At 41.7% G+C, this 26,578-nt stretch overlaps 1 protein-coding gene across 4 annotated transcripts in view; it reads right to left on the bottom strand.

Annotated features, from left to right (window-relative positions):
* Positions 1–489: 489 nt before the first annotated feature.
* The window catches only part of CLCN7 (chloride voltage-gated channel 7), a 31,214-nt gene continuing 5,125 nt past the window's right edge, over positions 490–26,578 (bottom strand). The window contains exons 4-25 of one of the 4 annotated variants that reach the window (XM_078861258.1): positions 26,146–26,211; positions 25,117–25,249; positions 23,066–23,175; positions 21,364–21,444; positions 20,685–20,747; positions 20,414–20,497; positions 19,923–20,016; positions 19,734–19,798; positions 19,238–19,354; positions 17,098–17,152; positions 16,734–16,794; positions 14,272–14,413; positions 13,379–13,472; positions 12,057–12,223; positions 11,133–11,184; positions 9,603–9,730; positions 8,976–9,061; positions 6,713–6,854; positions 5,973–6,050; positions 4,996–5,172; positions 3,712–3,792; positions 490–3,251 (exon numbers count right to left, since the gene is read on the bottom strand). In XM_078861258.1, coding sequence (XP_078717384.1) covers positions 3,165–3,251; positions 3,712–3,792; positions 4,996–5,172; positions 5,973–6,050; positions 6,713–6,854; positions 8,976–9,061; positions 9,603–9,730; positions 11,133–11,184; positions 12,057–12,223; positions 13,379–13,472; positions 14,272–14,413; positions 16,734–16,794; positions 17,098–17,152; positions 19,238–19,354; positions 19,734–19,798; positions 19,923–20,016; positions 20,414–20,497; positions 20,685–20,747; positions 21,364–21,444; positions 23,066–23,175; positions 25,117–25,249; positions 26,146–26,211 — 2,163 coding nt within the window. In that variant the 3' untranslated portion in view covers positions 490–3,164. Of the gene's footprint in view, positions 3,252–3,711; positions 3,793–4,995; positions 5,173–5,972; positions 6,051–6,712; positions 6,855–8,975; positions 9,062–9,602; positions 9,731–11,132; positions 11,185–12,056; positions 12,224–13,378; positions 13,473–14,271; positions 14,414–16,733; positions 16,795–17,097; positions 17,153–19,237; positions 19,355–19,733; positions 19,799–19,922; positions 20,017–20,413; positions 20,498–20,684; positions 20,748–21,363; positions 21,445–23,065; positions 23,176–23,576; positions 24,686–25,116; positions 25,250–26,145; positions 26,212–26,578 lie in introns of those variants that run through there. The other 3 variants (XM_078861267.1, XM_078861276.1, XM_078861285.1) reach the window with 3 other exon arrangements.

Below are 26,578 nucleotides of genomic sequence, written 5' to 3'. Positions count from 1 at the left end.
CAATAATATGAATCCCTGCAGTCACGAAAGCTTTAAATCAAAAATATGTTTTAAATGAATTATTTTTTTGACTGCGTTGGTGTCCAGGCTTTCATATTCATTCATAAGACTTCATTTAACACCTTCGTGGAAAAAAGTGGTCTGGTATGCAACGGATGACACCCGAAAGAGCCTTGAGGCAAATGGAATAGCATAGCAACTATGGCATCTGGTAAAACGTTACATCTTAATTTTCTAAAGCCAAACACACTCATTCCCGTTACTTATACGTTGCTACATACACCTGACACCATACATCCATTTGTTAAAATAAATAACCTTTCACGACCTTTCAACACCTTCTTACATTCCCCTGGCCATCGCGTTACATTCCCATCCCTCATGGGCATAACACGCATCAGCATTCATTTGTAAGAACGTGCTCCTGGTTGACAGCAAATTATTTTAGTCATTTGATGGAGATGACAAATGACTTTAGCGGGACACCAATTTAACGGTTTTTTGTTTTATTACCCGAGTATTAAGCAGACGCTGTGTAACATCAAACTTGTACGCGACTGTGCCAGAGCACAATAACAACCAAAACACAACTGCATCCAGCCACCTGCTTCGCTGATTCCGCCTGTGAATCCGAGTGAGACTAAAGTTCACCTTCCTGTATTGTGACGGAGACGGGTACACACACAATTCACACGTGGGCGCGCGCACGCAGGAGCACAGTGTTACGGTCAAACGCGCGCAAGCACAGCAAAAGAAAAGTGCCTCTTAGCACTTGTGCAAGGAAACCAGCCCATTTAGCAGGGCACATTATGAAAGGTGTTGGCACGTTATCGCAGGCTGGATAAAAAAAAGTGAGAACACACTTAGATTAAGGTGGAGGTGCAGCCGTGCAATTGCTTACTCACGGCGGAACAGCGTCCACTAAAGGTAGCTCTAGACAGCCCAACTCTCCCACGCTGGCCAGACGTAGTGGATAAGGTGGGAGCACCCACACTTTACCCCACAAACATGCCACCTGCCGATAGACTGTGTACCAATTTATGCTGTGGGGGATTTAAGAAATGTGCCCCATCGTTTCAACTGTCGCAACGGGAGATCAATGCGCAACCCATTACTCCACAGCAGCACCCAAAATGAGAATATAGACTCCTCTACTTACGAACATTCGACTTAAGAACTTTCACAGATACGAACAAAGCTGTCCATATGTCCAGTTTCCGGTTCAGAGTTAGAGTCGTAAGTTCAACCACTGCGCAATAGATAGCGGCGGTGGCATCTGCAGATCAAGAACCAGTGGCATCGACATCTACAGATTATACAACTTTTAAAGCCATTCCCTGTGTTTAGTGTACACGCCGTAAAACATGTTTGGAATCGACAGAAGTAAAGTTGGACTTACGAACAAATCGACTTACACACATACCTCTGGAACCTAACTCATTCATAAATAGAGGAGTCCCTGTAGTACATTACATTGTGGCTAAATATTTTTCCAGGTGTATTTCAAAATCCTCATTTATTTACCAATTGCATTTACAATTTACTGCTAGGGGCCGCTTTGTATAATTACTTCATATTTAATTTAAAATGTACCTTCATTGTATGCACTGTGCAATATACACTTACATAAATATATATTCCAGATAAAACAGGCGAGTAAATTACGCTGTGAAATCAATTCACACAGCTTGCAGTGACAGGCGAAGTTCTCGTATCATGTCTATACCCCCCCCCACCCCCGCTCTCATTTCAGGAGCAGGCAATCTCAAAATTGGGATTAAAAAAATAAAGCAGCAACATGTGGAAAAGGTAGCCATCTTCATAGCTTGATACAGAGCCAAGCCACTGTGCAATTAACTCTTGAAGTACAAACCAATGCTACTGCAGCACATTTCTAATAAGTGTTGGATATACAGCATTCCCCAGTCAGTGTTGGGGCCACTTGCTGCCACTTCACTTTAGTGAATACAGTGGTCACAGTGCCACAGAGTTCGATGTGCAAGACCCCTGGCAAGAAAAACAAATGTACAACCCTTATGTCAATACACTGATGGATAAGGGCCTCCCCCCCCCCCCCCATGGGTTGTCTAATCAAACTCCACCACGCTGCTAAACGTGGGTTGGTGAAGGCTCGAGCATAAATGCTGGAGCATCTTGGAAAAAAATACAAACGAAATATTCCTACACTGCTGGCTGCAAAGTAGCCCTGCAGCAGCCTATAAGCCCTGTTTTCGGCATGGTAGCCGGCCATCCAAGCACTATCCAGGATCAACCATGCCTAGCTTCCGGATCTGGCGCATTCCAGGTGATTTGGTCAGAAGTGGCAAGTAAAAAAACAACCACATATGAATGTTAAGTGGTTCAAAAACAAAAAAATATTACGTGGAAATCACAATCAACGTACAGGATAGAGCGGCGAGTGTTAAGGTTTGCAATTTTGTCGGATCTATTAATACTCCATGCTCTGAAAGAAGCATTGCTCTTTTAGCAAGAAATTTCAAGCAATATAAACACCCCATAGATCAGAAGGTTGGCAATCGAAATAACGAGAAAAGGAATTTTTTCGAATTCAGTAAAGAACTCAATATTTCCAGAGCCGCAATGCATGTGAATACGAAACGGTCCTTAATAAATAAAGTTACGTAGCATCCTTAAAGAGCCACATGCCACTCCGGAGCCACACGTTGCCGACCCCTGCCCTAGATGCTAGGAAGTCAAATTCGCATTTGGAGTGCCTATTACCTACTGGCTTTAGGTAAGAAATGTGAATTCAACCAGTGTACAGTGAAACAGGTTACTTGTGAAGAGAGTGGTAATTAAAGCCTGAATATAAAGTTCTCCCACGCGTGACGTAAGACCACAAACTTAAGCAATTAAGGATGCAGTCCTGAGCGCATCAGGCTTTTAAATGTTAGTGGCCCCCCACTGGAAAAATGTTGCATTTGTACCAACATAAACAACACTTTCATTATAGAAAAAACATACGCTCGATCTGTATATTACATTTACTCACGCGGGTATTCACACACACACACAGCATCCACTATTCGACGTACAATTGTAAACACGCGCTACATTTGCCAGCTTGTCCTCCTGCCATTGAACCAATGATGCCTTTGGCCCTGAAAGCAACGAAGCCAATGAAGGCCAATCTCTCCGCACCATCACGTCTGCGTAAGCGGCACCTCCTCCAGGCCCCCTTTGTGATAGCGGTACCGTGCCAGATCCTTGCGGGTCACCAGCCCAATCACCTGTGCAATGCAAACACATGACCAGCACACACACACACAAATGCAGATTAAAAGTGCCCATGAAAATGCACGGGCTAACGGTTAGATAATCGTACATATACTGCAGGCCTAAATACATAACAGTTAACAGATATTTTCCACTGTAAAAAACATTCACTTTCTAAATCCACTGCTGGATAAAGGCTTCCCCACGCGATGAGGGTTGTTGTTTTTAATACTTCACCACACTGGAACTTACAGTACAGTACAACAATGTGTTTTGATGCACTGCCCTCCTCTGTCCACAACGCCAACAACACCCGTTTTAAGCACAGCGGTCATTGTTCCAATTTCTGAGATCTTACAAGATACAGCTCATTCTGAGTGATCAGGTTATATTTTAGTGCAGGGTTATATTTACACACAGACATACGCCAGCGTGATTGCGCAACAGCACGCGGCACTCTGAATGACGCCTCACCCTGTTATCGCCGTTGCAAACCACCAGGTGGCGGAGCCCGAGCGCGCGGAACAGCTTGAAAATCCTGTGCAGCGACGCCTCCTACAGACAGTGATTGGCAGACAAAGACAGCACCCACCAAGCATTATTCAACTCTCTCACATACCTGCCAACCCATACTGTTCACCCGTATTCTTGTACGGGGAAATTGAGTTTTCAGACGTTTCAATACGGGCAAAAAAAAGTGTCTATTTGTTTGTGTTTCTCCCTTGTGATGGGGCTTTGTAGGATGAACGTTGATATTTATAAGGGCACAGGATGACCAATCAGCTCTGAATTGGTCTGTAATAAGGTAGGCACTGATAAGGGGTTGACAGGTGTGTTCTTAGCTGTGCTGTCAGACAAGGCATTCATAATGTAGCGTCCTTTATGAAGCCACGGCTGGATAACAGCCTTCCCATCCTGTTTCAGTCAAGGCGGTTCTTTGACCATACCTCATCAGCCTGGTTTGTTGAGGGTTGGTAAAGGGGGGGGGGGGGGGGGGCTGGGACTGATTAAGATATCACTTGCTATAGATATTAGCTGTGGCCAGGAATCAAACTCACATGCAAGAATGCCATTGAAGCACCCCTTGACCCCAATGCTATTAGATGTAAAACTACTGCTACCCAATAATTTTAATGACCAGTTTCATTCATTGCTTGGACATTTCTCTATCCCTGCTGTAAATGGTGCACAGGGCAGACAAGCAAGACAATATGGGGGGGCGAGGCAATCATCGAGCTGTAGCGTGCTCGCCACTTGTGGTAGAAGTTTACTGTTCGAATATGGCAGGCCTCCCTGGTTATTATTGCAGCGTATTCACCATAAAAATACGTGATGTTTGCTTTACAGTGGATGTTAAAGATCCCCTGACATCTTTTTGTTAAGGCGCTCTTCTCCCACCCCCAACCCAGCTTATATGTAAGCTCCTAGCTTGGATTGTCTCATTCTTCACCTGAGGACGGCTGCCTGCGTTGTGGCCGAAACGTCGTGAGAATTGTTTCATTTTATTATGTTTTATTTTTATTATTTTATTACTTCCCTTCTACGTGACTTTACCGAAAAAACCAAGAAGATGAAAAAGAGTAGCCCATTGGTCCAAATGTAGCTCATTAAAAAAGAATACCCACAAATTACCCAATTGGGATTACACATAGCAACATCACTCCATATTGAAAGACTAAATCACTTGTCAAAAATAGCGCTTTGGTGAAAGCAAAAAGGAAATTTAGTAGATTATGATAATGGCAGGGAAGTCGGCACCTGTGGTACGGTGTACGGTGTGGGGTTCATGTAGCTCGAGAGGTCGACGGTGCACTCGCGCTCCTCCTCCGACACGTGTATCGACTGAATGGGTGGAAAGCGCGGGTACGCGTCCCGGAAGTCCTTCAGCGTCAGCCGGTGCCTCGGCTCGCCCACGTCACTCCGCTCCATGAAGGCCTGCACTCCTCGCGTCGGGAAGGCCGCGTGGGTTACTTAGGCTTGTGGCCTCCGACTTGGCAAAACTGCATTTCTAAAATTAGGACACTCAGCCACCTGTTGTCTTTAAAGTCATTCTAAATGCCATCGCACTAATGAGTTGCATACTTACTAACCATGCTTGATTATAAGTGGCAGGATGTCGATCTTTAATCCCTTTCATCACATACCAATTATAAAAGCAATGATTCTCATTTTTTCCTCCAAAAACGTTATGGAGAGGGTATGGATTAGCTTAGAAAACCAGTATGCGTTCAAAGGATTTTGAATTCAGAAGCATACCACTTAAATCGATCGGTAAAAATGTCAAGTATGCAGCTTGTTGTAACTAATAAATGCAAGTTTTCAAGCAAACATTAAAATGGCCATTATTTGCTTGGGGATTCGACTGTATGAAGATAGGTGCGCAAGGGAACGTGCAAATGCACGTGAAAACATGCACATGTAGAACGTGCACCTGTGCCCATTCATTCTAACAAGTGAGCCAACCTTGCTGGTATATAGTAAAGAGATTTTTTTTTTCTGAATAAAAATGCTTTTTCTAAGTAATTCATTGCCTAATTTTCCCAGAGGCTTCAAAGATTAATATAAAATATTAAAATATGAAAAAAACGAGGCATACGTTGGTTCAGGGTAAAGTTTCTGGTTTAGCAGGGGAGGCAATGAGGCTAAGTGGTGGTGGACTGCAGTGGCCGCGGAAAAAGATGAGCACGTGTCAACACTTCTAAGTGCAACACCACAAGCAGTTGGAGAACACCCACCTTGTGTTTTAAAAGCACGATCAGCTGAGAACGCAGCATGAGCCCACGCAGCTTCCCAAAATCATCTGCGTCCCCCTGCTAACACAAGAATAATCACACATTTGTGAACAAAAACAGCCAATTCCCATCAATAAACCAGCGTGGACGCATTCCTGGAACCTTCCACATGTAAGAGCATTTGTTACATTGGTAGTATAATGGATATTTAATAAACCACAGTCATGAAATTTATCATTTAATTATGCAAATCTTCTCCAGTATCGGTGCCTTCCTGCTAAGCGAGGAGTGCACATTAAGGTGCAATGCAAAAGAATGTTTTGTACTCTTTTGGTCTTTCGGTGTGACTTTACCGAAAGACCCAGAGTATGAATTCCTGCAGTCACGAAACCTTTAAGTCAAGATTTAAAATGTTTTGTATACAGGCGAGTCCCCAATGCGTTCCTGGAAACCCCATCGTAAACTGGATCACCGTAAATCAGACCCTATTTTCCCAGACAGTAGAATCAGTATAAACATCACTTGCCTATGTTTTCCTTTTATCGGCCATATTTAACAGGGTTTAACAGGTAAAATTCCACAAAAAACATTAAGAATAACAAAAGCTCCACGCCAAGTCACATCGGAAACCAGAATGACTCAAATGTGTTCGGAGTCATGTCGGAAAATGCGTCTTAAATAAAGTCTCTGCGTCGTAAATGGATCCACGAGATTCTTGGTTGAGAAACAAAAAAAGTCATCACCTCGTTGACGTTGACCACGTTTTCTCCCTCCTCCACTATGGGGAAGCCATTGTGGTTTGCCGTGTTGTCGCTGAGGATGTCCACAATGCGGCCCACTTGCTCAAAGCGCTTGAAACAGACCACCGGGTGACTCATCACCTCGCTATACGCAGCAGCAGCAACACACATTAATAGGGCAGGAGGCATTGGTAAAGACATCAGGTGTGCAAGGAACATATGTGGGATGAGAATGCCTGCAGAGTGGAACATGTGGATAAGCATGGAAATAACTATTTATTATAATAATATGCAACCCTTTGCGAAGCCACTGCAACAACCCCCACATCATGTCAGAAGTGGCGGTTGTTTGACAATACTTTACCACACTAGGAAGTGCAGGTTCGTAATGTCTGCCACGACCGGGAATCCTCTCTCCTCATAAGATCACATAGTAACCGAGTGAAACAGAGAGTGAAGGAAGAATGAGAGGTGAGTGCAAAAAGGTATGTATGTATGTCTGTACGTTGAACTTCTTTCGCACCATACATAACCAACCATGGTCATCGGTGGGTGGAAGGACAACTAAACACAAAAAGCATCTCTAAAGAAATGAGGTATGCATGAGGAACATGATGCGTGAGTGCAGTCGAGACAGCTGCTATTAGGATGGCCTTTCTTGAAGAGGGCAGATACTAAAAGGCATTCAGAGGAAAGATTGCCTTGGATACAGCAGCATTAAGTAAGAAAAAGGACTACAGATAACGAAGATAAGTATAGAATTGAAGTTGCTTACAAAAACATTCTAATGGAAAAAAGTTTTATATTCAGCAGACATGGACACTGAAAGGAAGAGGTTAGAAGAATACAACATTTTCAGATGTGGGTATGGTATCAGACAGAGAAAATCAGTTGAAATGAATGAAAGAGTAACCAAAAGTGTAGGGCAAGCTTCAAGGGGACAGAAGTCTAATTTTGACAATTCAACAGCCAAAGAATTTGATTTGCCATATTGTCAGGTGTGAAGACTTTCTGAAGGAAGCTCTAGACGGACTTTGGGGAGATTGCCAAGAAGGAAAAAAGGAAAGTGCTTCTCAACAACTTGAAGAAAGGGGTTCCTCCTTATGCCAAAATGAAGAGGAATGTGCCAGATCGGACAGAATGGCAGAACATGCACCAAGAACCTTCCTCTAAGCAGATAATTTGGGACCAAGATATCTAGAAGGAACACTGAATATATTAATTCCTTCACCGGTTGTAATAGAAGTAATGTTCAATCAGATGAATGATAACACAACACATGGGGATGATGAACAGCATCATCACGCACCAAATTTAATACAAGAGCACATCCCCACTGCCAACAACTTCTATAAACTATTGGCAAAAATTCAGCGCTTCAAGATAAGTTACTGGGCACAAAACTAACCAGTGCCCCTGCCAGTAGCTGTAAATCCATATGTACTTGGCTTTTGTGTAACAAAAGCACAGGGGACATTACATAGATGGTGCTTCCTTCCTACATGAATACCAAGCCAGACAGAGCTTCGCTTGTATGCACACAACACAGCCTCTAAGCAACGCAAGAGACCGCAGACTGTCTTAACAGATGTGCAAAAAAAAATAAACTTCTCATTTAAATACTGTTATTTTTGAGACAGGAGAAGAACTGGCTCACTCTGCATGTCTTTGTTATGACATAACGTATTCTTTGTTCTTTCGGTAAAGTCACGTAGAAGGGAAATAATAAAATAATAAAAATCTAACATAATAAGATAAAATTCTCACGACATTTCGGCCACAACGCAAGCAGCCGTCCTCGGGTGAAGAAAAGGGCTGTCGGAAAGACAGCGACGTGACTTTACCGAAAGAACCAAGAATATGAATCCATGCAGTCACGAAAGCTTTAAATCGAAAAATGACATAACATGTTCACATTTTTCATAATTTTCCCCCAATATTATATTGATTGTGCCTGCCATGTCATGTCAATGTTGTGTCATGAGAGAAAGTATCCATGAATTGGTGACCGGCCTGAGACCATCAACTTACTTCACTTGAAAACCCTGTTAAGTCAAGAATCTCAGCGGTACCAGATCAATGCTCTGAACTCTGAACCACCCAGTCAGCTCAATAGTTACAATAAAATTACTTTAAAATTGCGACCACTAACAAGCACGCAATTTTATATAAACACTGTTCAACAAATCCCATTTCCAAATACAATAGCGACGATCGATTTGATGAGTGGGAGAAGAAACCACATCCAACGGGGTGATCGACTCACCTCGCCGTGAGGCTGTGAGATGTTGCGGGTGGCTCCCAGCCCATGAACGGCACACTCTGTAACTTGATATGGATGTCGTACAAACCCTGCAAACAGACAGGAGTAGTGAGAATTAGTATGTGCTCCTGGCCATGGTCTCCTTAAAATGTACTCAACCGAAAGTGAGGTGTGTAACCATTCATTAATTTCAATGCATTCTTCGCAGCATGATACATGCATTGAACTTGTGTGTAAAAAATAAAACGGTTTGCCTATAGCCAAATCACCCGGAATGTGCTCAATTGCATCAGATCTCGGAAAGCTATGCAGAGTTGAGCCTGCAAAGTGCTTGGATAGGTGGTTACCATGCATAAAGACCTGCAAGCTCACAGACACCCTGCTGGAGCTACTCACCCAACATGCACCACAATGGCAAAACAAAAATCTATTCTCCAACTCAAGAGAATAAATATGAGTTTCCTTTCTATTTCTAGCCTTCCTTGACCCGAGGGTTGGCCGCCAAAATCGACTAGCCTATGCCACTGGGCTCTCCCTTCGGCTAATCTTCTGAGTTGTTCCATACTGAGCCCTGTTCAAGGAACAAAGTAATCAATGAAAGGCTAACCCAGAAAATATTTCACAGCACACCTCAAAGCAGAAGTCCCCGACCCACTTGGCCATCATGAGCACGAGCATGATGGGCAGACCGTAGCTCACGTTCCCCGTCGCCTCCACCAGGATGACAGTGAGGCTCAGGGTCATCCGCACAATGCCACCTGTTCAACGGTACCCACAGCCAAAGGCACCGATGAATACAAAGACACACGGAAAAAGAAATATGCTTGACCCATATGTGCATGACAGAACCTACACACACAGAATAACAAAGACAAAGATCCCCCGTAGGGACAAAGCAGAATTTTGGGGCAAGTGCTGTTAGCGAGCACCTATGAAGGCCAGCACGGCACACGAGGAGATGGATGGCCAGCACCACACCCCCCAAGTAGTGATGTTTACACACCGCACCAGGAACTCATTTGAGGCTAAGTCTACCTAGGATAACCGTCAATGGTGTTAGCTGTCAGCGGGAATCGAACTCGGGTGACTGGGTTCGTAGCATAGTGATTTAACCACTGCGCTACTGCTCCCTACGCACAGAATAACACACATTCATACACACACACACGATGGAAAATACAAACACACATATTGGTCCTGTGATAGGAATGCAATATCACGGACAGAGCTAAATGGAAGGCAATGATCACCAATGTCTTTATCCTTAACACAGAAATAGGAATGTAGAATTACACCAATGGAGACAAATGTTGCCCCATTTTCAAGTGAGTGAGAAAACATTTTGACTTTTTTAATTATTGTTTATTTCAAATAACATCATAGGCCTGCGTATTTCCCGTCTTATTTTAGGAGCACCTTGTAAACGTGAAACTTGAACATCCCTATGGAGTGGTGTTATGCATGAAAGGGCACAGCCAATAAATAAATACCTCCCATATGCTTTTACTGGCTTGCATAAAATGACCATTGCGAATGCTTTCATTAATATTCACAATACACTCCAAAAGGAGAGTTGGAAAACTTATTCTCCAAGATGTATCTGAACAACACAGCATCAGTTTTTTTCGCAAAACAAATATGCCATGTCAAATTCACTTTTCCATTAACGTTAAAAGCACACTCTTGTCCCTTTGGGCTGAATGAAAGCCAGGCGACTTGCACAGCATTTTTGAAGGCAATCAATATTAACAGGGCCATACAAAGGGCTGTGTTTATAATTGCATGCTTTGCACAGGACATGCAGGGTTAAAAATAAACATATCCGGGCACGACTTTTAGGGTTTTCACGCTTGTGATACAAATTGGGAGACATTGCGTGTGCCAGTGTCAGATGGCCTTAAGAGCACAGCAAAGATAAAATGATGCTGGGGAGTAAAATATAGAATGTGTGAACATGTCATCCAGGCTGTTCTCTCTGCACAACAATGTAATTGCCATTAATCTTGAAAGATATCAAAGAACCAACTCGAAATTAGCACCATTGTGCTGCACTGCGATGAGTGAAGCACAGTGGCGTGCACTTTAGGCCGTTGTCCAGATGCACGTTTCCGATCCGAGTGATGCAAAGGAGATGCAAAGAGCTTGGATGGTTTCCCTTACCCAGCTGTGCAGCAGCTCCCATGAGGGCATACTTCCCCGGGTCAGCCCACGCCTGTGGAGGTAAAACACAGCTGTCTTATTGAGGGCAATGCTTTTTGAACAATCCAGCTGATGCCTTTTGCCTTTCAAGTCGTGCTAATGTGTCACGTCGGTAAAGCAACTTGTTACAGCTGAGTAGCGAAGCATAATGAAAGTTTCGCTGTCGATAGACATGCACATGACACAAACATTTGATTTATGGCAATGCCCCCCACGTGCACGCAACTGCATTTAAACCGAGTAAAAATATACTCGGGGTAGGAATTTTAAAAAAGCATATCCACACAACTATAATGGGGTGCAGCAGTGGTACGGCTTGGCAGCTTGAGTAAGATTCCTGGACAAGGTTAACATCAGTGGCGAGCAATATCTGAACAATTCCTGGGCACCCCCTTCCCCAATTCAGACAGACCATCATGGTGAAATATAGTCAAGGTACCCCCAAGCAATACCACTTAGCTTTTTCTCCGTAACAATCCAAGTTTACTCGTGCTATGACAAGAGACAAAGAAATCTCCGATGCCGGAAAAAGTCCCTGAAAGATGACATTATGTCCCATCAAAGGGCTTTAATTCATAGCGCAGACAGCATATCTCTATTATACCCTGCAGATTATTCATTAAATGGCAATAAAATTCGGCCAAAGTGTGAAAACGGAATGTTTTTTTTAAGCCATTAACTTCCTACACTTGAGAACCCAGTTTAAGCAATAGCAGCTGAAACCTGGATTTAAAGGCAGGTTCTCAGCAATTCCAACACAGAATTAGTCCCCTGAACCAAACAGCCGGTCACATCACAAGACACATCACGACAGGTCGACCATCACAAAACACAGCACAGAGAACCAACTCTATGCCCCACGTCGTCAGGCGCATGCGTACTCACGCCTTTGCTCATATAGGACAAGAAGATGCCGAAGAGACGGCCCCACGCTGCACCCAGCAGCAGTGAGGGGATGAACACGCCACTGGACACGGCGAGGCCGTACGTCCAGCATGCCACCAGGAAGTAGCTCAGGCAGAAAAGGCCCAGAGTCACTGGGTTGTATGTGCCTGTCGCCCACAGAAGGAACAATGTCACAAACACAGCAGGCGTTATTTTTTCTTTGTTTTCTTTTGGTAATTTTCCCCCAATGTTATCCCAATTGTGCTATCAGAATCACATGAGAATCAGTACCCATTCAGAGATCTCTCATAGAACACGAACTCTTTCGTGTTAGATAATGGTCCACGGAAGCGGATATCAGAGCTACCTTTGAAATCCCTTTCAATGACGTCTGGCCCACGCAATATAGGGATACACTTTCTCATCACCCGCTCTGGATTCGAACCCAGGTACGATGCCAGCTCAGCATTCTGACCTATTGTGCCACCCAGCCACCACTGGTTTCTTTTCAATCAGAGCTGTAGCAAGATATATAAAGTAGTGCTAACAAAAGACAGAAGCGAGGCTCTGGGTGCAATTCACAGGTTGGAGGGGAATTAAAGAGCCTGAAGGAGCACTCTGTGCTATGTGGTTTCCATTTATTCTGCCAGAAAGGAGCAATCCACCAACTTAAATTACCTTCCACCAACATGTGTAGCTTACTCTCTCTCTGTGGCATCACATTGGGTGTGCAGTTATGGCGTTTCAAGTACAACCATTGCCAACATGGTAATTTTTCACCGATTTGCATTTTTAGTAATTGGCCACCGTGTTTTAGTATCACACAATGCCACGGGCAAAAGGTCACCATTGCCAATGGTGCTGTTGCCAAGACACCTTACCAAAATGTTTTTTTACGCAGGGCTTACTACATCTCACTGAATATTTTCCGGGTTGCTGGTAGACTCGAGTAAGCACGTGACTGGTAGCCACAGCCATAGCAAGAGGTCTACTACATGTGGCGACAGGTGCGGAAATATTTGCTAGGTCGCCAAACCAGATAGACCCAGCTGAAAAGAAGCCCTGCATTCAAACAATGCAGCGCTAACTACTCATTTTCATAAACGTTACACAATACACATCATCGTATCTTATCATTCCATACCATGAATTATACAATCCCAGATGTAACTTTCTGCTCAAGATAAGTGTTTATCACAGAAAGAGCACGCAGAAAAGTATAATTGGTAAGTATTTGAAAAAAAAACACACGTGACATGAAATCATGTGGGAGAAATAAATAAGAAGGCTATGTCTGCAATGGTGGAGTGAGTTGTACAGACCAGGGGGGTCGTGGAACAGGCTACGGACGCTTTTCTCTGGGGTGTTGAAGAAGGTCGTCGCCATTGAGTTGTACTCCCCGTCATTGCAGAATAACTGTGGAAGAGAAATAGACGCCGTTGTGTGGCTCAGTGGGACAAAGACCAAGCCAGCCAACGATCCACATGTCTCAATGACTAGATGAAGTGTCATAATTGAAATCATAAATAAATTCCTCTATTGCTGTTGTAATGCATGTATAAATATATAATGGTATGAATCTATTGGGATGGAACAGTGGTTGATACCTTGTGCTATGAACAATGTCACCACAGAGTTAAATTCCCGGTCACAGTTAACACCAGGGGCAAGTGATATCTGTATGAGTTCTGCGCACCCCCCTTAACCAACCCACACTGACTCGTGTTGCAGTATGGTCAGCAACTCCATGACTGACAACATGGAGATGTCTTGAGCCAGAAGTGGATTGACAAAGGATTGTAAATTGAATTTATTTGATTGAATTTAATTATTTTATTTTAGTATGATATATAAAATATAGTGGTAGAACTACAAATGTATTTTAACTCATCGATTCTTAAATGCACAATTTAATACTGCATTGTGAGCAAAACAATTAATTTCCAAGGATGAACCGATGGATCCTTGAATATAATTTGCATCATCACTACCACCACAATCACCATGTACCTGCGGGAACCGTTTTGAATGAGTTTTCTAGCAAAAGTCTAAATGCTTCACATGTACAAGTGAGCACTTGCAAACAGGTCTGCAGACAGGCATGCATGAACCCATGCAGTGCTCAGTCATCAATATTGCCCACTTGTGGAATAGCATGGCATGGCCAATAGAGACGCAGCGAACAGCCGAACGAGAGACAGGAATATATGCGTACCTGCAAGGTGTAATCCGCGCTCTTGTCCTCGCCAAGAGGCTGGCAGTCGTTGGAGAAGTATATCATGGTGAAGGAGACAACGGCCGTGACGGTTGCCACCAGCATGGCCTCCAACACCTGCTGCGCAGGCCGATGAATGTACCTGAACGACAGCCAACAAACAACAAAGCGCAAGCTCAGAGCCATGCTTTCCACTGGAGGCTGTGCAGTCAAAACATCTAACTTGTTAAACAAGTTCCAAAAAATCGTGCGCATACATGAATTATGTAAAAGTTTCCCAAAAAGCGTTTTACAATAGAAGTATCTAATTTGCAGTACGTACGTTGATGGGTAGGTGTCAAGGTAAAACATGTGAAGTCCTTTTGCTCTGGTTTGTATATCCAAGTATTGGGTAACCCTGTTATCATTTTGGCTGGTTTGCAATCGGGTAAGTCCCTAATAGGAAAACTGATTTACAGTGCACTTTGTTTCATATTGGATAATCTTTAAAAGCATTATAGCACACTCTGGTTACAAACGGAGATTACCTTAGTTGGAAAGCATTTGTAAAAAGCTATTCTGCCACAATTAGTTTTTTTAAATACCAAAAAAATTGCAGGATTTTCTGTCAACTAATTTGACTGATTTAACAAGAATCCTGTACCATACCTATTACTTTAACCCTTTTTGATCCACGTCGTCATTGGTAATATCGCCATGGCACTGAGAAAAATATGTTTGGCTTCAAATTCACGTAACATTACAGTACTATCAAACCTTTGTAGTAATCGCCACAATCAATGATCGCCCCTTTTCCCACAACCAAAAGGACAGACGTGAAGCGTGCAAATCAATCATTATCTTCAGTACTTATCTGCAATTATGAACATAACCAACAAAAGCCAGAAGCATAGTGTGCAAGTGCATTTTATACCCTTGTTTTGGATATACGAGCCTCTAAATGCGTTTAGCGTGTGTGTACATGCAACCACTGCCTGATTAGTTCCACAGGCTTTTCTCCTTATTCAAATGTGCCAAACAAAGCAGGCTTCCGATTACTTTAAAAGTTTCTTCTTTTTCACGGCTGCAAAAAATAGATCTCATCCACTATAATTTGTCGAAAGAATTTTACTTCTTTCACTTATTAAATGGAAATGAAGATGAATGGTATGAACTAAACACATGTGATAGTAGTATTATTCCAGTAAGGAGTCTCAAAAAAGGGAAAAAAACACATGCCCTTGGACTGCTACATGCAACAGAGGCTCAGGAGAACTAGAAATTAAATAATTATTTTCCACCCCAGAGAGGGAAGAATGTTCTCGGTGATCTCAACAAATTTTCTACCCGGGGATATATGATATATCCACTTTTTAATGACTGGGTTTCTCATCTGCAGTTTAGTACGTGGTCTGTGAAGCATGTACTCTGCCATAATGCATAAAAACGCAGTCCAGTCGATATTTAATGTTGCTATGCGCACATGGGAAGGATTTGAGTTCCGGTTGATCCAATTCTTAAGAAAACCTAAGTAAATAAAAACATAAATGCATGTAAAAACATTTACCCAACAGAGCCTCGCTGAGTATAAAGCCTTTTACATTTAAGAGGGTTACTGCATTGAGTTGTTTATCCATTTGTGTTGGCAACTTGGGAGGAAACGAGGGATAACTTGGAGAAAACCCAACACATACGAGGGGTAACACTCAGCACTGCCATCTCCCAGCCACCTCACAACCTCAATGCCTACAACACCTGGAAAGCAATGGTAGTCACCCATCCAAGTAATATCCAGGCTCAAGTTTGCTTCGCTTCTGAGGTCTAGGATCAAGTACATTAAGGGAATTTTGGGTGTAACCTCCATGTGACCTTCACAAAAAAGGCCACAAAAACCAACCTAACCATACTACCAGTGTGCACATATACACAAGCATTTGTAGCATTACCAAAATAAACAAGGGCTTGTGCTGCTGTGCTATTTAATATTGATGGCAAGCTAAATACTACACAGCATGTCATCTGATCGGTATGTACAGATGCTGTGGAATGGTGAGCATCTGCCTTTCCTCAGTGTAGGGCCACCAGACAATATCGAATAACACATGTAACAATCTCTCGATATATTCAGATATCAATGATGTACAGCATGCCATGAAAGCATAGAGCCTGCAGTTAGTAATTTAATGCGATTGGGCCTTAACCGCACTGAGAGTTCTAGATTTGAAGCTTTCGTGACTGCAAGGATTCATATTCTTAGGTTTTTTCGGTAAAGTCACGTAGGTAAAAAATTAAAATTAATAAAAGTAAAATAAAATAAAAATATTTTTATTTTATTTTACTTTTATAAATTTAAATTTTAATAAAATAAAAATATTTTTATTTTATTTTACTTTTATTAATTTTAATTTTTTACCTACGTGACTTTACCGAAAAAACCTAAGAATACGCACTGAGAGTGTCGATGTATCAGAACACCATCTTACCGGATCCTGAGAACTGTCAGCCAATAGTTGAGGAAATTGAACAAGGCTCCCAAAAGACCTCCTGCAGAGGAACACGGGGAGATAGTTTACACCTGACATACCATCCTACAAAGGTTTAGTGGCATACATTTAGATTTGGGAGTTTAATGTATTCAGTCAACAGCTGCAGTTTAATGTGCAGTGTGCATTGAGAATGTAAATTACAAAAATACAAGACATTTTGGAAGTAAATATTTGTCCACTGATCTTTAAAATGCTATTGTTATTTATCTAATTTGTATAGATGCATAGATTTGCTTACAAGAACTCTATCCTGGTTAAAACTAGCAACTTAATGACATGCACAGATATGATTATGCCTTACCAAAGACACCCATGATCAGAAATAAGGGAATTTCATAAATGTAGTACGCAATGCCCTATAGGGGGGGAAACACACACATACACACGAAGAGGTTACAATGGAAATGTCATCAGAATAAATTGCTCACATTTAAATTGTTGTGTCAAGAGTAAAAGTGATTTCCTTCTCAAATTAGGATTGAGACATTGGTGCTCATCTCTTGTTTACAGCCCTGGGCCAGTGGTGGAAATTCTACTTCCCTCTGACAGGGTCTAGTCTTTCCATAGGATGACCACTTTGGAGTTCCCCACAAAGTGGAATTCATTCTATCGACTTCGGAGGATGATGGGCTGAATCATCCCCCCCCCGCCGCAAGATATGAACTTGCTGCTTTCTGATTGTGAGCCACTCCCTCTAACATGGAACCACCTGGCCGTTTTTTTGTGTAGACAGAGTATATCTTGCAAACTTGATTTGGCGCTTTCGTGACTGCAGGAATTACTCTTTGGTTCTTTCGGTAAAGTCACGTAGAAAGAGAAAATAGTAAATTAAATAATAGCATACGACGTTTCGATTGCAACACAAGCAATCGTCATCAGGTACAAATGAAAGAGAAATCAAACCTAGTAAACTTATAATGCAATACAACACAGATAGTCGGCTAACATAACAGTCAACACCCTACCTGGTTGATTACGTTCTAAGTTTACTAGTTTTGTTTTCTCTTTCATTTGTACCTGATGATGATTGCTTGTGTTGCAATCGAAACGTCGTATGCTATTATTGAATTTATTATTTTCTCTTTCTACGTGACTTTACCGAAAGAACCAAAGAGTATATCTTGCAAGCCTGGTCTAGCCTCTCATTTGTGTTCCAATAGCATATGGTTGGGACAATATGGGCTTGGTAGTGCTATGGTATACAAGTCAGCACTGGGGAGGTAAGAAGTCAAGGCTGCTGCCTTTGAATTTGTGTGTGGCCTAAGTTTACGGCCCCTCAGCTGCTGTGCAGGCCGTTTTTATCACTCACTGACAGATGGGGGCCGGATTTACTTATGCATATTTGCTTGTGAACCCTTCAGGGGGTCTTTGTTGGATTTTCCCTGTGGAGTACTTTATAGCTGAGAGAGAGATTGGGTCACGTGTCATGGGAAGCCCCGGCTCTGGTCTGTCAGGGACCAGTAAACGAGAAATCTGGCTAGAATTTGTCACTGTGTATTACCACCACCCGTTTAACTCAGTAGGGCATACAGAGCATGGCATTTCTCTGCTGTACCAATATGAATCTTGATGATTTGCCAAGAAATTTCATAAAATGCAAGTGTCTTCTCATTATATGTATTTTAATTTATTTCATCAGTTTTTTGCGAGACATGTAGCCATTCAACTCCTAACCCATCACGATTCAATTCATTATCAAGATTCAGTCACAATTTGATACTTAAAAAAATCATGACTATAATTTTCATTTGCTTATTCTTATTTGTTTCTCCTTAAAATGTGTACAGTTTTGTTTACTCAAGAAGCCTCAATATCAGATTAGTGTATAGTTTGCTTATAAGTTGCAGAAATAGTAAATTTTCCAGCCTTACATGCATAATCGATGTGTGTACTGCGAACACTAAAAACGATTGTAGTTGATGAATCAACAAACCATGACATTGCTAATTTTAACAGAATAATGCCCCAATGTTCTGTAGCAATGGTTCCCAAACATTCTGGACCCACGGACCATTGTCAACTCTAAAAAAATGCTTGCTGGACCACTATTTAGTAAAACATAGGGTCCATAATACAGGTTTTTTGGGTTAGATGGCATAAATATAAATGTCGGTAAACCCGCTCCCACCCGACAGACAATTTATAAGGTGTGTCACGTAAACAGAAAATGCCAATTCGTAACTAGTACAGTACACACCGGTGTATTGGAGAAAAAATCCACAACATTCATAATCTGAGTGTTAAACCAAAATATACCGTGTTTTGCAAAAGAAATCACATTTGGATTAGTTCATTTTACCAATTCCCATGGCCTTGCAGACCACCAGTGGTCTGAGGACCACAGGTTGTGAAACGTTGATCTATACAAAGGTCATACAGTAAACAACATTTCTCAGAAAGGGACAATCCTGTAGTTGAGTAATTGTGAGGGCGTGTCTAACCGTGGATTCGAATGCTCCAAAGTTGATGAGACCAGGGTAGGACAGCTCACCCAGGTGGTTATGGTACCAACTCAAGACAAAGTTCAGCGTGAACGTGGATATGACCGAGGCAAAGAACTGGGGGGGGTGGGAGGGGGCAGACCACACAACACACACACACAACAAGCACAACTCGTGAGGAGCTGGACATGTGAAAGAAGTTGTTACTCTTGTTTGTGTTATGACAGGCAAATATATATTCTTACAATCAACAGACGTTGCGACAGGGACTCATCGAATCAAGAGTGGCTCTCAATATCGTTGCGTCATGCAGATGCACTCACAAAGTAGAAGTGGTGCATAAGCGATTGTCTGTATCAATGGGTTTTAGGTATGCTCAGAAAAAACATGTCAACATTCACCTACAATACAAATACCACCGTGGGGAAAACTTAAAAAAGGAGACACAAATCCAGAAAGAGGATATTCCCTTAAGTGTAGCCCTTGCATAGCTTACAATTCTCCAGGTGAGGTATTGATTCCAGAAGGAAGCCCCCTCTTCCAGACTGAAGAGAACACCACCTGCATGCAAAGAAATCTGGCTTACTGGAAACCACCGGTGAACCAAAATAGACGGTGAAAAACAAAGAGGAAACGAACGAGGAAGTCGGGGGCGAAGTAGTGAATGCGTGGTGAGAGAGCTCACCCACGGGCGCGCCAAAAGCAGCTGACACTCCAGCAGCTGCACCAGCCGATACAAAGTCTCGTTTCTCTGTATCTCGTCGAAAGTACTCCAAGACCTGATGAGGAAACCGTATGCATCGGTAAATTAACAATTATATAGGTTCACACTTTTTGTGTTCATGAATGCACAATGATAAAACAGTGTTTATAAATGTTTGTGCCTTTACTTTTTTATATAGTGTCTATATTTTGTTTTCGAAATTTTAATTTGGTCTGCAGTCACTTTCTCACCAAATAATTATCTATAATTCCCCTTTTTCTGGTGCCCAGAAATGTATTGCATGAGAAGTGCATTCTAAATAATAATTTATTAAAATGACTACAAACAGCAGCCAAACTAAGCTCCTTGTTACACTGCAGTCTATTTTCTGTTGAGGCAACACTCAATGTTTTGTTGACATATAACTGGAATGTGTTATACGGCTGCGCACCCAAAAATACTGTGTGGCTCACCTTGAAGTCCTTCTTCAATGTTGTGGAGCGACCCTGAGAGACCCCTGCTGCTATCACAGCACCCGAGTGGATCATTGGCCCTTCCTGGTTGAGAAAGTGATCAAAGGCACAGTGGGAGAAATACATTGCAATGGGAGAAATAACAACCATATACAGCGCTTTCCTCGAATTAAACGCACAACACGCGCATGTTACCGAATATGAAATGCGATGCCAGGCAGGTCAAAACTTGAAGAGAAACCGTCGGTTCCTTTGAGGCCAAACAACGTACCTTACCAACGGCAAGACCCCCAGCCACCGAGCAGATGACTCCTAGGACTTTCACCACCAGTGTCTGTAGCAGTGCACAGACACATTGCATCCACACCACCAGCTAGACCAACACCAACAAAACCACTTGGCTACTCTATTGTGTCCAACGAACATCTAGAGCAGGGGTATGGAAGCTTTTCCTTATTGAGGGTCTAATTTGACTTGACTTTCAAATAGGTTTGACGGACAACACATTAGTTGCCAAACTTTTATCACAATAGAATGCATGCATTGACTGTATGCCCAAAACTACTTGAAAGACAATCGGTGATGGAGCGTGATAAAATTAGTGTTGTTGCCAGATCAAACATATCTCCCTCTTCTACCAGATTAGTGACTAAGACGCTTGCAGTGACAGATACATATCGCTTATAGGCCGTTTCCTTGTGGTAGACCGTGGGTGGCGTAGGTTCAATGAATCAAGACGTGGTCCATTTGAAATGAAGTTACTCGTTAGATAAGGGCCCATGGACTGTAAATTACCAACCCGTACCCAGGGTTGGGACAATAATTTTTCATACAGAGTATGCAGGAAATGTGTGCAATTCTTAAAGCCTAAGGTGACAGTTAAGTTGTATAAGATTGAGTGGTTGATGTGAAATCAGCATTGTCCAGATACAACATTCATCAAGAAGCACCTTTAGTCTGACCACATGTGGGATCTTCACTCCATTGAGGTAGCATTTGATTTGAGGGATGCCACTCCCTGCTGCCACGGGCTGTTGAAAAAGGAAGATGTACTGTGGTGTTAGTCAGTTAAAGACTTTCTTCATTGCTCAAGCATACTTCCCTGCACTAATTACTGTTTGAGGACAAAAAATAATTATCAGCATCATTGTGGAGAATATAAACCACAAAATAAATAAGAAGACATTGTCTCCTTCATATGTCCCTCCACGTAAAAGTCTATCATAATAGTAAATGTTACTCATTCCATCAGCCACAAGGCCTTCAGGAAGTAAATTATTTGAGTAACATTGGTTCACAACAAGCAAATTCTGAACCGTTTGTCATCAGCCTGCTTGAGTCAAAATGAATACTATCTGAGGAAGTTACCCAATACCTATAACCAGTAGTGACAAAGAGTAAAATATGTCCATGTGATAAACCTCCAGCTTCCCTTTCCTCGAACACAGCTACAACGCCTTCCAATAATCCAGAATAATGCAACGAGACAATTTTTTTACCTCCAGAAATTATCCCAAATGACACAAATAAAAACAACTTACACTGGCTACCAATCAAATACATAATACAATTAAAAATAATCATATTAACATATGAAGCAATCCACAACCAAGCTCCACCTTGCAGCAGAAACCTCATACAGATCAAGCAAAACAACAGATCACTTCACTCTTGAACCCAAACACTCCTCTCCTCCAATCACCAACAACCAAAAAACAAAACCATTGGGTTGAACAGATCTTTCTTATTTGCAGCACCACGACTCTGGAACAACCTCCCTGAAGCAACCCGCACACTCGTCTCCATCACTACATTCAAGTCACTACTAAAAACACTTCTCATTGCACTTGCATACAACTCACAGACACAACTTGCTTTTGGTTTTATATTTTAAACTAAAATGAATATTGTACATTTTTCTCATTGTATATACATTTAATATTTTTATGTTTACGAGTACGAGCATTAATGCATTGGCCCTTTGCGTGGCAGATTTGTGCCAGAAAGGCGCCACGTGTTAAAATAAAATTAAAATTGACTTGACTCTTTAAAATAACTTGGCCTTGAATTTCAATAATAAACAGTATCATTCACAGGCCTATTTCAATCCACAACAGGATGAAGGTCTCCCTGAAGGGTTATTTGACCATACATCACCATACTGGTGAGTGCAGATTAGCAATGGGGGTCTCTCATGACGGGTCAGATTATTATTTTCCACTGCTGCTAGTCACAGCCTGGGATCAATCTCAGGTGGCTGGGTTCATAGCGACGTGTGTGTGTGAACCACTTTGCCGATCCTCCACCTTGCTTTGCATTATGGGCAATTTAAGTCACTGTGACCTGACAAAATCACCCGTAATGCACATGATTCCACCGCACCTCGGAAACTAAGTAACGTTGAGCCGTGATACGGATTGCATGGGATAATCATGAAGCACAAAATAGGTGCAAAAAGTCTTGTGGTAAGTATACAGCAGTGCAACAAAATCCACTGTTGGGAAGTATGGTCAAATAGTCCTCACTGCCTGCGTGGTGTAGGGAGCCCCTCGTCCAGCAGGGGATTTAGAAACAGTGCTGCACATGTACAAACCACTGTGAAACCGAATACAATTGTTTTGTGTAAATAGTCAAATAGACAAGGCGCCTTACCTCTCCAAAAGCAACCAAGATAGAGCCCACCATTACAATCCCAGCATTCATCGCTGCCCAAATCACCATGGAGACAGACAGGCCTCCGTCTGCTGTAAATGTGTCAATGTCTGAGTTTGTGGTCAGGAACCATGTACCACCACAGGATAAAAAAGACAAAACCTTTGCGCAATAATTCAAATTTCCATGCTATGTCTCATAGGCAAGATATGAAACTCTACAGCAAGCACAGTGAGAATAGCTTGTAAGTTACATTCTAAGTGTTTTAACAACTGTGATCAATTCATATTAATTTGAAATATTAAATCATGCTTTATCATTTAAAGTAAAATGTGGGCTCCTTTACACATTTTTTAAGTTATACCACTAGTTAGCATTAAATGTCACAGCTTTCCATCTGTATTAATAAAAAAAATGTTAAAGCTTCTGCAAACCATATCTTATAAGAAGTAAATAAAAGATAAGTTGAAATAAGAGCCTTCAACTCTACAATAAAAAAAACATCAGTTACCTGTCCAGTTTGTCCTGTCATAGCTCCACACACAACATAAACCACAAATTAGTAACTTACACACACAATGCATTCTCTTGCAATGAAATATGCAAACCATAGACCATGCTCTTTGCACTCAGCTGCCATCATTTGACTACACCTCCCCCATCAGGACAAGTCACATGCTGTAGATGGGGTGCTAAGAAATAAGTGCTGTTTCGTAACTGCCCACACTTCCTGGGGATAGTAGCCCAACCTTTCACAGAAGAAAGCCGGGCCTACTGCTATAGAAATGAATAGACACAGGATAAAGCATGCGCATGAACCCACAGCTAGCTTCAGACTGACAAACACCAGTCACAAATTTGGAAGTTAACCTAGATTTCTAAATTAGATTGCCTTGGTAGCTTACAACACCAAGTAACTGGGGCCCCTCACCAGTGAACACTGCAATACTGTGCTGCTACTTTGCAGATGGTAAACAGTTCCCCATAGTGAACAGGGGTCTTTATCACATCTGGAACAGATTACTATTGCATAGAGCATATAGGGAAGAATAAATACATTATTTGGGGAAGCTGTCAGTTTTGAAGTAACCTTAACTTGAGAAAGACCAACAAAAAGGATAAATGACAGGGACAAAACTTCATAACCCACATTCTACTTTTTTAAGATAACCTATCTTGGCTTCATATCAATCCGTAAACACCCAATTTGATGGTCTTTGTGATTTTATCATTGCTGCACTGATGACCACACACAAGAAATCATGATTCACTTACTCTTAATGCACTTAAGAGTGAGTACTCTTAATCCACATTAAACAAGACCTTAATTTCTCAACAATGGCCTTCCAAGCCTTATCTTTATGCAGAGTACACCCCAAATTAGTTTTTTTTTCCTTTTAGTGGGTGAGTTGCTGATTAACTTTTTGGTGCTTTCCTAAACCTTTTAAAACACCCCTTTGTTTTTGCTTCAAAATGCACTAATAACATTTTCTAAGAAAAGAAAACACATTGAAACAGAACAGGCAAGTCAGTCAGAAAGCGAATAGCGTTCACCTTTCCGTAAACAAAGCTTAAAAGAAGGCTGAGATTGATTTATATATCTTAATGCAGCATGACCTCCCACTAAATGAAACTTGAGAAGCAACGTTCAACACATGCTTTTGGTTTACCAGTAAAAGGAAGTCAAGAAACGTACTTCCAGTATAATAAGTTTAAAGCCAAGTTTTAAATAAAAATGCACACATTTAAGTGGAAGACACTTTTTTCACCTTCCATGTACATCCCTTTGTCAATCCACTGTTGGATTATGGTCTCTCCATGCTCTGCAGGTAATAGAGTAATTTGACCATAATTCACAATGCTGGTCAATGCTCAGTTTTTAGTTTACCATCATTATAACCAACTATAAAATAATCTGTACTTCTGAGAGTACTAAAATATTTCTATGAATTGTAAACTGAAGCACAGGCATCTACCAACGGAAGATAGAAGTTCGGCAGGATTGATAACCTGTCTACCACCAGCTTAATCTCGTCACGGTCAAAGGATACACTGTTTGAGGATTTGGTATTTTAGTCCTGCAAGCTGCTCGATGGCAATGTCAATGACACAGGCTACGAGAGCTGTCAGGATGCCGATCGCCATGCACACCGTCCAGCGGCCGGCCTCCATAAACTTAGCACGCTGTGAAACAACAAAAAAACACCACAGGGCCACGAGGGTTTAATAGGTGTGTTAGTAACCTTGCTTTCATCACATTACCTACCAGCATGCCACTCCGTAAAAAATCTGGCTGTCAGAATATTTTATGACCAGATTAGTGGCTTAACTTCTTGTTGAATTTTCCGTGTCATATCAGTCTCGGAGCAAGTCAAATAAAAGTGCCACTACTGTAAATGTGCAAACGACTGACAAGCTAAATTGAAACCATGTTTTACTCGATTGCTGTAAAATACAAATTAAATATAGAATGCATTACTAATACATAAATACATCTCACTTAAATTAAATACTACAATACTTTTCGATTTAAAGCTTTCGTGACTGCAGGGATTCATCTTCTTGGTTCTTTCGGTAAAGTCACGTAGAAAAAAAAAAATAATAATAAAAATAAAACATAATAAAATAATTCTCACGACGTTTCGGCCACAACGCAAGCAGCCGTTTTCAGGTGGAGAACAGGTCTGTCGAGGAGACAGAGTCTGAGGAGACAGAGTCTGAGGAGACAGAGTCTGAAGACTCTGTCTCCTCGACAGACCTGTTCTCCACCTGAAGACGGCTGCTTGCGTTGTGGCCGAAACGTCGTGAGAATTATTTTATTATGTTTTATTTTTATTATTTTATTATTTTCCTTCTACGTGACTTTACCGAAAGAACCAAGAAGATACTACAATACAATACTGTACTTTCATGAATGTAACTTAATGGTTAACAACACACCGCTAGCGGAAGATTACTCTACAAGGCCATATATAACCTGTGGTTATGACTTTACAAGGTACAGTGTACTTAAAAGCTTCGATTAACTTTCCACGGCCCAGTAAACTGAAAGGTCTCATGTGCCCTATGTTAATACTCACTTGGACACCTAAGTTGTGTTCTTCTTCCAGAAAAAGCTGATTTTCACAATTGTCATAGTCAAGGCTCTGCAGAAAAATGAAGCACAATGCCACACTTTCAATCAACCTCGGTTTTCATAGTCCAACCAAATCCAATAAAATGCATAACTATTCATTTTTAACACTTTCAAAACAGAGTTTTCGGCATTAATGCATCAGCTCAGTCCATCTGTCTGTCTGCCCATCTTTCTGTAACGGGGAGTCACTATCACTCTTGTACTGATGATTCAACATGAACTAACATGTAAGTATAACAATGTGTTGCTATTAGATACTTGCCCTGTCGAGAACTGGCCAATACGAAAAAAGATACAAGACGAAGAAAAAAAATGGAAATACTGCAAAAACAGTTTGCCCTGACAACTACCCCCATGTATTGGAAAGCATTACATAT

Source organism: Lampetra fluviatilis, chromosome 1 (assembly GCF_964198595.1).
Source record: "Lampetra fluviatilis chromosome 1, kcLamFluv1.1, whole genome shotgun sequence".
In the NCBI taxonomy this organism is placed as follows: domain Eukaryota; kingdom Metazoa; phylum Chordata; class Hyperoartia; order Petromyzontiformes; family Petromyzontidae; genus Lampetra; species Lampetra fluviatilis.
Note: the sequence above shows the minus strand (reverse complement) of the source record. Positions and strands in the feature narration are given on the sequence as shown.